The sequence below is a fragment of the Geotrypetes seraphini genome, chromosome 7 (assembly GCF_902459505.1).
Source record: "Geotrypetes seraphini chromosome 7, aGeoSer1.1, whole genome shotgun sequence".
NCBI lineage: Eukaryota > Metazoa > Chordata > Amphibia > Gymnophiona > Dermophiidae > Geotrypetes > Geotrypetes seraphini.
In genome coordinates this window covers 190,148,680-190,162,324 of record NC_047090.1, presented here as the reverse complement: position 1 = coordinate 190,162,324, position 13,645 = coordinate 190,148,680, and the positions used below count along the sequence as shown (strand labels likewise).

The 13,645-nt window shown below is 42.1% G+C and overlaps 1 protein-coding gene across 3 annotated transcripts in view; it reads right to left on the bottom strand.

The window, feature by feature from the left end:
* Nucleotides 1-3,670: 3,670 nt before the first annotated feature.
* NOXRED1 (NADP dependent oxidoreductase domain containing 1) overlaps nucleotides 3,671-13,645 on the bottom strand; it is a 61,890-nt gene continuing 51,915 nt past the window's right edge. For all 3 annotated transcript variants that reach the window (XM_033951636.1, XM_033951638.1, XM_033951637.1), the window contains 2 exons: nucleotides 6,564-6,783; nucleotides 3,671-4,386 (listed from right to left, as the gene is read on the bottom strand). In XM_033951636.1, coding sequence (XP_033807527.1) covers nucleotides 4,167-4,386; nucleotides 6,564-6,783 — 440 coding nt within the window. In that variant the 3' untranslated portion in view covers nucleotides 3,671-4,166. The remainder of the gene's footprint in view (nucleotides 4,387-6,563; nucleotides 6,784-13,645) is intronic.

Genomic DNA, 13,645 nt, shown 5'->3' with positions numbered 1-13,645 from the left:
GCCGGCAAGGAGTCATTGGGCAGGGCAGGTGGCAGGGGACCCGGCAGGGGCACTGCCTGCACCCCAGCGGGCCCCATGAAAGGACTGCATGCGCTGAAAGAACCTGCCTCTTGAAAGCTCAAGAGACTGAAAGGAGGCAGCCCCTCAACCAGGGCGGAAGTGGCAGAAATCACATCCACGAGCAGCCCCACCTCGAGCCAGCGGCCTAGGCCGATCCTCAGGCAAACTAGGCACTTTAGAATCAGTTAGGGTCTGAACCAACTTGTCCAAGTCCTCACCAAACAAAAAGGACCCTTTACAGGGAAACTGTGCCAACTTAGTTTTGGATGCCATATCTGCCAACCAAGCGCAAGCTCACAAGAGGTCATACATGGCATTTGAAAGATAAGAAGCACCCAATTCAATCTTTGCCACTTCGCGCTTTAGCAATTTCCAATCTTCAGATTTACTATCAAGCACATGCTCGCCCCAGCAAAAACATGCCCGAGCCACCAGTCCGCCAGACATCGCCGCCTGGACTGCCAGAGCTGTCACATCAAAACTCTGTTTAAGGAGGGACTCCAACTTATGCTTCTCAGGGTCCTTCAAGGCCACACCGCCCTCAACAGGCATGGTATGCCCCTTAGAGATGGCCGAGACCACCACTTCCATCACAGGAATGGGATACAGGCGGACCATAGAGCACGCAAAATGAAAAGGAGCTTCTGGCACCTGCCACTGTGCGAGCATAATATCCCGAATATTCTGATGCATAGGAAAAGAGCGGGAAGAAGAGATGATCCCCTTAAGCAAGGTGGCTCTGCGGGGGCTCCGACACAGTGTCCTCTAAGTGCAAAACCGAGGAGACCAGAAGAATTAACTCATGAAGCTCTTCCCACTGAAAAATGCGCACCACATATGCATCCTCGCCAGCAGGGGGTGCTCGAACCCCTCGCTGGTGGAATCCGGCCCTACAAGAGGATCCTGGAAATCTCCCCAAAGGTCCAGGTCCATATCAATACCATCTTGTTCCTCTGGGCAAAAATCCTCATCCCAAGAGACCCTCGGGCGTTTGGATGAGAGAGGAGTAGAGGGGGGCAAAACCGCCGCTGTAAGGGGCCGCACCAGGAAAAATGTCGAGGCCCCCTGATACCCTGGGAGTGGACACGGAACCTCCAGCCGCCAGCATATAAGCTTTACATAGTGCCAACATAAATTCAGGGGGAAAACCCCCCGGCAGCCTCAAAGGACTCCCTGCCCCAGCAGGGAACCTTCTATACCTTGCCTCTGTATTTCCAGAACAGGGGGGAAGGTCACCTGAGATAACAGAAATGAAGGAGGAGGTTCCCACCGAAATTGGACCTGAAACCGCCAAAATAGGAGCTCCTGCAGCTTGTCGTGTCTGAAAAGCCTGGGACTTTCTTCATTTATTAATAATTTAACACCTCTTCCAATTCAGAAGTGCTCATTGTGCTGAAAAACACCCTAGCTGTAATAAGTGCCGGTTAGTTGAGAAAAAACAATACAAATGGCAGTTTTAAAGGGAATTGAGCCCTTTAGACCAGCACACCTCAGTATTTCTGTTTTTTTTTTTTTTTTTTCACTTAGTCAGAACAGACTCCACGGCTCTCAAAGCTGAAGGGCTGACCAACAAGGGGGCCAGGCTGCTGGCTGAGGCATCTCTTCAAAAATGTGGGGAGGTGGAGGAAGGTGGGGGGAGAGACCCAGCACAAGATCCACTGAGTTTAACACCCTCGAGGTCGGACAGATCCCCAAACAGGACTCGTCCAAGCTCTATCCAGCACAAAAGGGGAACCCAGGAGTCCAAAACAAAATTCCAACAGAACTAAGAGGGGAGCCGAATTAGTCTTACCACCTGTTTTAATGGAGCCTGAGGAAGACTGGATTGCAAGAAGGGAAGCTATCCTGATATACAAGTTTGTTCTCAGTCTCCACCTGCTGGTAGCAGTGAGGTATATAACCCATTCGTTAGGACTATACCAGTCTACCAGGCGCTACAGAATGAAGATTACAATGACTCTACCCAGAAGCAATCATCCTGCCAAGATCACCCCTAGTACAAGCCAGCAGAAATTATTTTAACCCGGTTACAGAGGAGGAGCCTGGACACAATCCTGAGAAGCCTTCAAATAAATAAGGTGGTTAATATATAAAAAATAATTAATAAATCAACTGACCACTTGTTCCCTCAACCCCTGCCCATCAAAGAAAGTGCATCAGAGAATCAGGGGCTCATAGAAGAGAACCTAGAAATTGTGAGTCTCACTGCTTCTTGTCAGGTAGAAACCAGCATGTCAGCCATCATGCTGTGGCTTTTTTCAGGGTATGCTGCAAGGCCTGCAGTTCTGTATTTATATAGTAGGTCCTCAAACCTGATACAGGTACATTAGATTGATTGTGAGCTCATTGGGACAGATAGGAACAAATGCTTGTGTACCTGAATAAATTAATGTAAACCGTTCTGAGCCGCCCTGACTCTTTAATGACTGAAGATGGGAGCTTCATAGATTTAAGGAAGGACTGATGAGCTAGTTATGAGAATGAAGAGGCAATTCTATAACTGGGTGCCAAAGCTAAGTACCAAGAGGCAGCGTCAGGGCACCAAGATTCTTATATAATACTAGTGTAAACTGGCATCTACTTGCCTCCAGTTATGTCATGTCAATAGCAGTAGAGATTTGGCACTATAGCACCTGACAGAATTCTGTAAGCTACAAGCGTAAATGGGAGCCTCACCTATGCCCCCCATCATTTATGTGCTAACCCCCAGATTCTATATTTGGCGTCCAACTTTGAGAACATAAGATTTGCTACTGCTTGGTCAGATCAGTGGTCCATCGTGCCCAACAGTCCGCTCACGTGGTGGCCCTTAGGTCAAAACCATTGCCCTATTTTAGTCTAGCCTTACCTGCATATGTTCTGTTCCAGCAGGAAGTTATCCAACCTTTTCTTGAATCCCTGAAGGGTGTTTTCCCCTATAACAGACTCCGGAAGAGCGTTCCAGTTTTCTACCACTCTCTGGGTGAAGAAGAACTTCCTTATGTTTGTACGGAATCTATTCCCTTTTAACTTTAGCAAGTGCCCTCTGGTTCTCTCCATCTCGGAGAGGGTGAACAATCTCTTTCTCTACTACGTCAGTTCCCTTCAATATCTTGAATGTTTCAATCATGTCCCCTTTCAGTCTCCTCTTTTCAAGAGAGAAGAGGGCCAGTTTCTCTAGCCTCTCAATGTACGGCAACTCCTCCAGTCCCTTAACCATTTTTGTCACTCTCCTCTAGATTCTTTCGAGTAGTACTATGTCCTTTTTCATGTACGGCAACCAGTGTTGGACGCAGTATTCCAGGTGGGGGCGTACCATGGCCCGGCACACCGGCATAACCTTCTGTGATGTGTCAGCATATAAATTGGATAAAGTACTCTGAAGAATCACTAATTGGGTGTTAACAACTAATTATTTATGTTAATTGGCACTAATTAAAATCTGGGTGCGTATCTGGATGAATGCTGTTCTATAAGGCAGAGCACCCAACACCTGGCACGTTTCTGAAAATGGGGTGTAGCCATGGGCATCCCAAAAAGTTGTGCACAGAATTATAGAATACTGCCTAGCCGTGCTTAACTTGGGTGTCAGCCTGTCTGGCGCCCAAAGGTTAGGCGTGGGATTTCTGCTAAACCCTATTCTACATCAGGCTCATGACCTTTATTGACCAGCACTTAGCGTTGAATTTTTTTGGGTCCTAAGTTCTCCCCTAAATGAATTGTGCACTGAAATCATGGAGCAGTGCTGAGCCTGCCCACAGTATTCTGTAATATCAGTCTGCAAATGGCACTTATAATTAGGTATCAGGTTATAGAATTGGGGAGAAGGGGGGGCAAATGTTTGGGGGATTGTATCTAGGGTTAAAGGGGTAGATAAATCTAGCTAATAAATTATATTTGATTAATGATTTTATATTGTAACTTCTGTTGGGCAATTTTATAAGGTTATGTAATGAAGTTAAATAATGTTTTACAGAAAGCTTTTAAATCACATTTATCAAGCATGCTAAAAAGTCCTCCTTGGCTGCTATAGAGCTTTAAAGCCTCCACTTGCTGAGGACTTCAACTCAGCCAGGTCCATTGACAAGCATCAGTTCAGAAAGCGATCCATGCCATCTCTGCTGACTTCATGGCTTCACTTCCACGGGAGCTTCAGGAATCTGGCTTGAAACACAAGGCTCTGAAGAGAATGAAGGGAGACCGTCCTCTTTCGCCTGCAGAGATACTCCAAGGGTGGTGCAGTATACCTGGAGAAGGTGATCCTGGAGAGCTGGGCTGCTTACCAGTAGCTTGCTGAATGGCGTGTCTTTTTGATGTATCGCAGTCAAGTCAAATCTGGGGAAGGCACTGCATGAAGAGAAACAGGATGAGCCTTACATGGTGACTAGAGAATGACACGGTGGCAGTTACCCACAGCTAGCTACGGGTAACTCACCAAAACGGTGGTGGGGGGGGGGGGGAAGTGCTCAATGCAGGCACAGGGACAAGGTCATCCACCGCCCCGTGGAGCGGTGGCAGCACTTTAGTAAAGAAACTTACTGGAGCCAGTGAAGCCTGCCTGCCTGCCTGCCTGCAGTCGCGTGTGTTTAGGCAGAAGCTTCTCCTCTGATGCAACTTTCGGTTGCATCAGAGGAGAAGCTTCTGCCCACACACACGCGACTGCAGGCACAGGCAGGCAGTCTCCGCCGGCTTCAGTAAGTTTCTTTACTAAAGCACCGAGAAGGTAAGGGGGAGGGAGGGAGATTCTCAGGCTGCTAAAGGGCGGTGAGGTGGCGAGAGGAAAGGGTGGATGCTGCGGGGACAGGGCAGTGAAGGGGACGGTGGTCCGGTGATGGGGCAGTGATGGGGACAGATTTTTTCCCCGTGTCATTCACTAATGGTGACCTCAGTGGCTATAAAACCTCACTTTGGGTCTGTACGTTCACATTTAGCTGAATGCATGGTGCTCTCAAAGCTCTAATGTAGATTGCCTAAAGTTAGGTGGTGGGATGCTGTGCATGAAATGCTGATCGGAGAGAAATTCCTCTGCCTCGATCAGTTGATGGCAGCTGCGGGCTGGCTTTAGGACCCCACAGCAGCAAAGATAGGCCAGGGTTTTCCAGGCCTACATTTCAGCTGCCTATCTTAGCTGAATCAGCTGTGATTCTGTAACCGGCGCCATTGCGTGATTGACACACAGTTGGCAGCCGCCAACATGGCTGCCAATTACAGAATCCATTTTGTAGAAAACCGGGGTAGGGAAGTTACATGCGGAACTGGTCAGTTACAATCAATTATAGCCAATTGGTTATTGACACCAATTAGCAGCTAACTATTAAATTAAGTTACGCATGTAACTGAAACTAATCTATAAACTGGGTGCACAATTTCATAGAATTAGGAGGATTATAACCACAAAAGTAGAGCTGCGTCAAACAACTTAACACCTTAATGGTAAACACTTATAATTTTTATTATTTTAGTTTTTATAAATTTTCCTTACAAATTTGTTATAATTAATGTAGCAATGGAGGAAAAGGACACTATTACACTGTTTGTTGAGGGATTCCTATATTTATCATTCATAGGTTCATGAAAACCTCTGTCAGCCTAGCCTTACATTGCTAGCTGTCAGCATTCTCTGTTGGCCTAACCAATGTCAGCAAAGGCCTGTGGGAGATTATATCAAACATATCTGAACTTGGGGATGTCAGTGTAGACAGGCCTTAGAATGCCCTAAATTACTTCTAAATTATCAGTGCTTAGAGTAACCAAAGACCATGGCACAGCACTGAGGTTCAACAGATGTGCTATGGTCCGGTGCTTAAGGAGGAGAATGGCCCCAGCTGCATGTTCTGGCACAGATAGTGTCCATCAGGAGCCATTGTCAAAGAGAGATACTGAAAAATAGCAGAAACTCCCATCTATGAGAGACCGTTTCTCTTTTCTCTTCCAGTCTTTCACACCCCAAACACATCTTCCTTACCATTATTTCAAACAGTTTACAGAAAGATAGGGGTACTTAACCACAATAGATTCTATTTTGTATAAAAGCCTTCTCTCTTCACCCCTCTCTCTTTCTTCCTCTGGACCCTCCTCCCTTGCTGAATTCTCTCTTTCTGCCTATTCACACCTATAAACCCATCATTCAGATCTAAGACAGACACACATTCATGCAGGTAAACTGTCTTTTCTCTCTCACACACAGAAGCAGCCTCTGACTCTAACTGCATTTGCAGCAGAATTATCTGGTTAAAAGCCACTGAAAATGCACAGTTAACCCTGGACAGATGTAAATGGTCAGGAGCCTCTTTTGGTTATTTAAACCATTTTGAATACTGTGCCCACAGTTTTTAATAAAGAAGCTGTTAAGACAGAACAGAGTCACATTCTGCATGATCGATCTGAAGCAGTGTGCCACTTGAGGTGTAGCACCCTTGATAAGCCACACCTGTGCACTCCAAAACGTAAACTAAAACAGGGCCAAGTGCTAGTTCCAGAGTGTAGTAAGAGCAAGAAGTGTCTGAACATGAAGCCTAACTTACTCCTCATTCTGCAGGGATGCCGCAAATCTTTGGCTGACAAAGTTCTCGCGCACAAACGATGGATAGCTCTTCTCCTCACCTTTGGAGGTGCCTAGTATATGACATAACAAGTTGTTGAGTAACTGCAGTGATTGATTGTAAGGTAGAGTCTGGTTGCTGCAGCTGTTCAAAGCAGCATAAATGACAGCTGCAAACCACCTTGTATTTGCTGCAAGACCACCTACACAAGAGAAAATAGGAACATGATGAGGTGATTCTTACTAATTAAGCTCGATATCTCACATATCCTCAAATTACGTCAATATGGAAAACAATACAATTGTTAAAATACAACATTTGAAACTGCTGTTAATTTTCAAACAGTTGTTCAAAAATTATTTCTTAGCTGATCTTCCCAAGAAAGATTTAACACCATAACAAGTAACCCAAAATGCTGCTACTCGTTTAATATCAAGTTGTTTTTTGTTTGATCTTAGTACACCAACCTAGAGAATGACACAGGGATAAATTTGTCCCCATCCCCACAGGAACTCAATTTCCCCACCCCGTCCCTGCAAATTTTGTCGTTGTCCCGGTCTCTTCCCCATTCCTGTAAGCTCTGCCTTAACCACACAAGCCTCGGGCACTTATGATTTTAAAGTGTTTGAGGCTTGTGCAGATGAGGACAGAGCTTACAGGAATGGGGCAGGAAAAAAATATTTTTTTCAACTTTGGCTCCCAAAACAACTTGGCCTAGTGACCCCTGACTCTGGTTTTCCATGCGAGTGGGCACACCGCTTGAGCCAACGTACAGAGAATAACAACCGCCCGAGAGCAGTTATTGCTAGATATATCAACTGGAAAGATAAAGATCTTATCATACAAGCCTTTCGAAAATATGGTCGACTTGAATATGAAGGTCAAAAATTACTTTTGTTCAACGACTACTCCCTACATGTATCCACCCTTCGCAAGACGATGGTGCCACTATGTTCTACATTGCATCATCGAGGAGTGAAGTTTGCACTTGTGTATCCAGCGACTTTACGCATATGGAGAGAAGGGAAATCACACTCATTCACAGACAAAGCAACCGCACAACTATTTATAGACTCTATGCCTGAGACAAATACTACCCCAACGGGCTAATTTTATCAGCCATATAGTTTACTTTGAGGTATCTGTCTGATTAAATCAATTCCAAATTTAATATTTTAGTCTGAGCCAATAAGCTCTTATCTTAACATGTTATGTTATGTAATGAAATACAAATTTTATATAACCTGCTAAATTAAGCACACTAATCTTCACATTTATATTACTGATTAGGTGTGGATCTTGTTAGATGTTAGATGCTTCACATGCGTCATTCTTATATGCTCATAGAAGCATCCTTAAAATATTTTAATATGTACATGATAGTTTGGTTTATCTATTTTCTGACCACATATTATGAGGTCATTACTATTTTCTTCTTTCTTATTTTAATGTCTTTTCTACTTTTCTTATTAGACAGGAGTGTCTACCTTATCTCACTAATATATCAGTTATCTTCTCTCGACAAATGTGATATACTGCATATCTCTCCAACGCAAATCATATATTATGGCTGACCTACATGTTTTTTCCTTTAATGTGAATGGCCTGAATCATCCCATTAAAAGAAAAAAGATATCCAATTATGTGTCCAATAAACATCCAGACGTAATTTTATTACAAGAAACCCACCTCCCATCTGCTGCCGCCACGAAATTTAAACTAAAGGGATACTCTGCTCATATATACTCCCCTGCGACTTATCAAAAGAAAAATGGTGTTTCAATCTTTCAATTATTCATTCAATTAAAACAGACACGGAGGGAAGATGGTGTCTGGTACATGCTGCGTTGCACTCAATGGACTTTGTTCTTCTCAATATTTATGGCCCGGTTAAAGATCACCCGGATTTTTTTAGAGACATTCAACTAGCGCTAATTGAATTCAGTTCTTGTTCTCTGATATTGGGTGGAGATTTTAACCAAATCCAAGACTTGTATATTGATAGATCTTCTTCCTGTAAACCATCCAAGACCAAGTCTTTCACAGCTCTACAGGCCCTAAAAGATGCTTTCTCCCTTGTAGATCCTTGGCGACTACTTCACCCGAAAGGTAGAGAATATTCACATTTTTCACCGCCACATAATACATACTCGAGAATTGATTTCTTTCTTATATCCTCCTCTCTCATTCATGACCTTACTAATACTAGTATACATCCAATCTCCCTTACGGACCATGCTGCCATTTCTTTATATATTTCTATTTCGGCTCCACGTAATGAATCTCCTTCTTGGCGACTAAACAACACCTTACTCTTGGATGAAGAAACTGTTGAAAAAATCAACTCATTTACATTAGAATTCTTCGAAAATAACTCTAAAGATCCTGAAGTTTGTCCTTCCATAATCTGGGAAGCTTATAAAGCAACCCTTAGAGGTGAATTGATAAAAATTGCCTCTTGGAAAAAAAACCAGTCCATGAAAAAAGAAAAAGAATTAGAAAACGCTATTAAAACATTAGAAATACAACATATGTCTAATCATTTACATGACCCAACTATTCTCCAACATATCCAAAAACTTAAATATGAATATAATACTTTAGTTTCATGCACAGCCAGACGAGATATCTTCATTTCCAATTCTGGTCACTATATGGGGGATAATCTTATGGGTCGTCCACTGGCCAGATACCTTAAAATTAAATCCAAAAGATTACATATCACATCTATCCAAAATTCATTAGGACAATTAGTCAAAACCAGATCTTCAATTTCTTCTCAATTTGAAAATTTTTATACTTCATTATATAAATCTGAAGTTGCGGCTCCTGAATCAGATATAGACTCTTTTCTTTCCTCCTTATCTCACCCGACCATATCGGAGCCTGTTAAATTGGAACTAGATTCTCCGATAACCATAACAGAAATAGAAACTGCTATATCTTCCCTACCGACTGGAAAAGCCCCAGGTCCGGATGGTTTTACTAACGAATTTTATAAACTATTTCGAAACATCTTAGCTCCTCATCTCCTTACATACTATGATTTCCTCCACTCCTCTCCAGATAAACAATTTAATTTCACAGAAGCCACCATCATTGTAATCCCTAAACCTGACAGAGACGCTACCTTGGTCAAAAACTTCCGTCCCATCTCTCTCCTTAACTTAGATTATAAAATAATGGCAAAGTTACTTGCATTAAGACTCACCAAAGTGATTCCACATCTTATACACAAAGACCAAACGGGATTTATTAAACAAAGATATATAGGAGATAACCTACGACTTTTTCACCACATCAATGCTCATGCTAAAACATTGACAGACCCAATAATAGGCCTAGCTATAGACGCTGAAAAAGCCTTTGATCGAGTGGAGTGGTCTTTTCTTTTCAGTGTCCTAAAATGGTATAACTTTGGATCATTTTTCACGAAATGGATAAAAACATTATATCATAGTCCTAATGCTCGTATTCTAATTAATAACTCTTTATCCAATAAATTTCCCCTTCACAGAGGCACTAGACAGGGCTGTCCTCTCTCACCACTATTGTTCAATTTAGTGTTGGAGCCTCTTCTCTCTGCTATTCGACAATGCCCGCTAATTAATGGTATTCCCTCCTCTGATCGAGACTTCAAACTAGCAGCATATGCTGATGTATTAATTTTTCTAAGGAACCCTCAATCTTCTCTCCCTCATCTTATACATATCATCAAACAATATTCTAGATTCTCAGGATATTCTGTAAATTGGGAGAAATCAGAAATCTTTCCTCTGAACAATAACATTCTTCAATCAGACTTGGCTAATTTTCCATTCACATGGTCAAATGAAGCTGTGAAATATTTAGGGATTTTAATACACAAAGATCCAGTCTTTGCTCAAGATCTTAATATATCCAAAATCAAAAATTTAGTTCTTAACACTACATCTAGGTGGTCTCCACTTTATTTGTCTTGGTGGGGTAGAATAGCATCCATCAAAATGACCCTAGCACCTCAAATTAATTACATCCTCTCAATGCTTCCTCCTTTATGCCAGAAATCATTTTTCCATTGGCTAAATAAGAAGCTATCTGAATTTATATGGAACAAGAAAAAACCTCGAATTGCTCTAGCCAAGCTGAAGGCCTCTAAAATTAACGGTGGTCTTAACTTTCCAGATTTCTACCACTACTATATTGCTTCATTAACTAAATATGGAGCTTACTGGGTCAATGACTCCTTCTCTCAAGACCCTCCTAATTGGTATGAAATGGAATGTTTTCTATGCAAACCTTTACACATCTCTTGCCTATTAACGATATCAATACCCAGACATTTGAGAAAATACTCTCTTTTGAATTCAACGCAGCATGCTCTCCATCATTTAGATAAAATAGCTGATATCTCAATTAGTGTTAGCCCACTCATGTCCCTTTGGAATAATCCCAATATCCAAAACCAAGGCAAATCCCTTTCATGGAAACGGTGGCAACGGACAGGTATATGGTTTGTTCATCAATTATATACTCTTAATAAACTAATCCCTTTTGATATACTTTGCTCCACATACCTACTAACATCCTCTGCTTATTCACAATGGATCATACTCAGTGAAATACTGTCTTCTGTACAGATACAATATGACTTTATATCTTCTAAAAATACTATTTACCATTGGTCTTTACGGTCTCTATCAAAAGGGAAAGCTATATCTTTTTTTTATAATATTCTAAGAGACCAATCCTTCACTTTCTCATATCATGCTATGAAACACTGGGATAATATAATAACCATTCCACTTTCTGACATTGACTGGGAACTCTTTTGGTCTTCAACAAACCGCCCACTTTTATCTTCTAGAGTTTCACAATCAATGCTCTTTGTAATGTGGAATGCAATATGGACCCCATTTCGTATGTGGAAAGCCAAATTAAAACAAGATTCTATCTACTGGAACTGTTTGAAAGAGGAAGGAACTCTTGATCATATGTTCTTCCATTGTACTCTGGTCCGTTCTTTTTGGTCCAAAATCTGGAATACCATACAATCTATCACCAACTGCTCAGAAGAGATTTCTATGGACATTATAATCCTTCGATCTCAACACCCCTGTTTCGCGCAATCAAATTGTCCTCCTAAACTCATTGATACCATGTTTGTGACTGCTCTCATGCATATTCTGAAAAATTGGAAATCATCTTCGTTATTAGATTATACTTTTTGGTGGAACTCTCTATGTATGTACCACAGATTTGAATCATATGCATATGAAAATAAAATTTCACTCCGTAAATCCATGAATTGGAAAAACAAAAAATCACCCTGGTCATTTTTAGATTCATATGTACATTCTACTATGTAGACACTCCTGTCTTCTCCTCTCTTTAAATTTTTTTTTTTTCTCTCTCTTCTTTTTTCCTCTCTCTCAATTTTTACTTTGTCCTATTTCACTTTCTATTGTCATACATCACCACAAACAAATCCAATACTCTGAGCTTTTCTTAATAATATGGGCCTTTATAAATAACTGTATATTAATGCAAAATGTTATACTACTTTTATGTATTTGAATTGCTCCTTGTATTTTTTAAAATACTGAATAAAAATTTATTGAACAGGAATGGGGCAGGAACAGGACAATAACTCTCCGGGATGGGACCGGAAAATGAGTTCCGCAGGGACGGGGAAAAATTTGTCCCCTTGTCATTCTCTACACCAGTGTATCACAAACTTTTTCGAGTCGGGGCACATTAAACCTAGTGTTCCCGGTTTGAGTCACTTGGAAGTGCGCTAGCATTGGCATGATGACTTGATGCGCATGCATGATGTCAACGCATGCCCAAAGGCCCTTCAAACGGGCCTTGCGCAGAAAGACCTGCGCTGGAGAGAAGGGCCGGCAGAGTGAAGAGGTGCCAGCATCAGGAGATTGCTTACAGGAGGTGCCTCTCTTTGCAAGAGACACATCCTGTAGACAGTCATCCAGTGCCAGCAACTCTCCTCTTCCCCAATGTATCATGGCACATCAGAAACCTCAGGAGGCACACTGGTTTGCCGTAGCACACAGTTTGTGATCCAGTGCTCTACACCAACCCTTAAACAATTCCATTGATTACCAATTTCATAGTGTATTTAAGATTTTAACATTAATTTTTAAAATCCTGCATGATCAACAACCTTTATGTTTAGCTGCAACATTAAAGGTGCGGTAAAAAGCCTTGCTCCCGTGGTAAAAAAAAGTTTACATCTGGGCATCTTTAAACCTTCCTCCCCAGCTCCTCTCATGCCTATTTTACCTTTAGAAGCCTCAACCATGCCATGGAGAAAGATCTTCAGAAGGCTGCTCCGAGGCCTTCCTCCTTGATGTAACTTCTGGTTTCATAAATCTGGGAGTTACATAAGGAGAGAGTCAGCAGAAAGGAAGGCCTCGGTGCAGGCCTCTGAAGATAATGGAGTACGATTGCTCACTTCCTAGACCGCAACTCAGTTTTCCCTCTGCTGGAGTTTCTCTCAGTTAAAGGAGGTAAGGATGCTGTGACCTCATGATGCAACTGGAGGAGGCTGGCATGGCCAAGCATAAGTGGGGCTTTCTCTTCTGTGCCACATGGTTCTTTGGTGTCTGGCGCCAGTGCTGATCAGAGGTCTGCGGAGTTAAGGATTAGACAATTTGACTTTATAGGAACAAGTGAAATAAGAGGGTGAAATCTGAATGCCTTCTCAAGCCTTGGGAGAACATTGGGGAATCGCTTGGTAAATGTATTTAAGCTATAGGACTCTCTCAAGACTGATCTGTGAAAAGTGCTGGTGTTGTCACTTACATGTGTTCTGGTTTAATGCTTTGTGATAGGCACGTTTGGTTTCTAGTATCCCATATCCAACCTCTTTATTTTATCTGTAGTGTACACGTAAGTTAGTGAGGCATAGAGTAACATTGTTACTTTCCTCAGACAGGTACTGGTGAGCTATGTCATCAAATTTAAGTAAATAAATTAATCAAATGATGGGCTGGCAACTAAGTTTAATGAAGTGTAACTCTGGTCTCATTCACAATGTCTCTGGCACTAGCTAGCTCTTTAGGTCA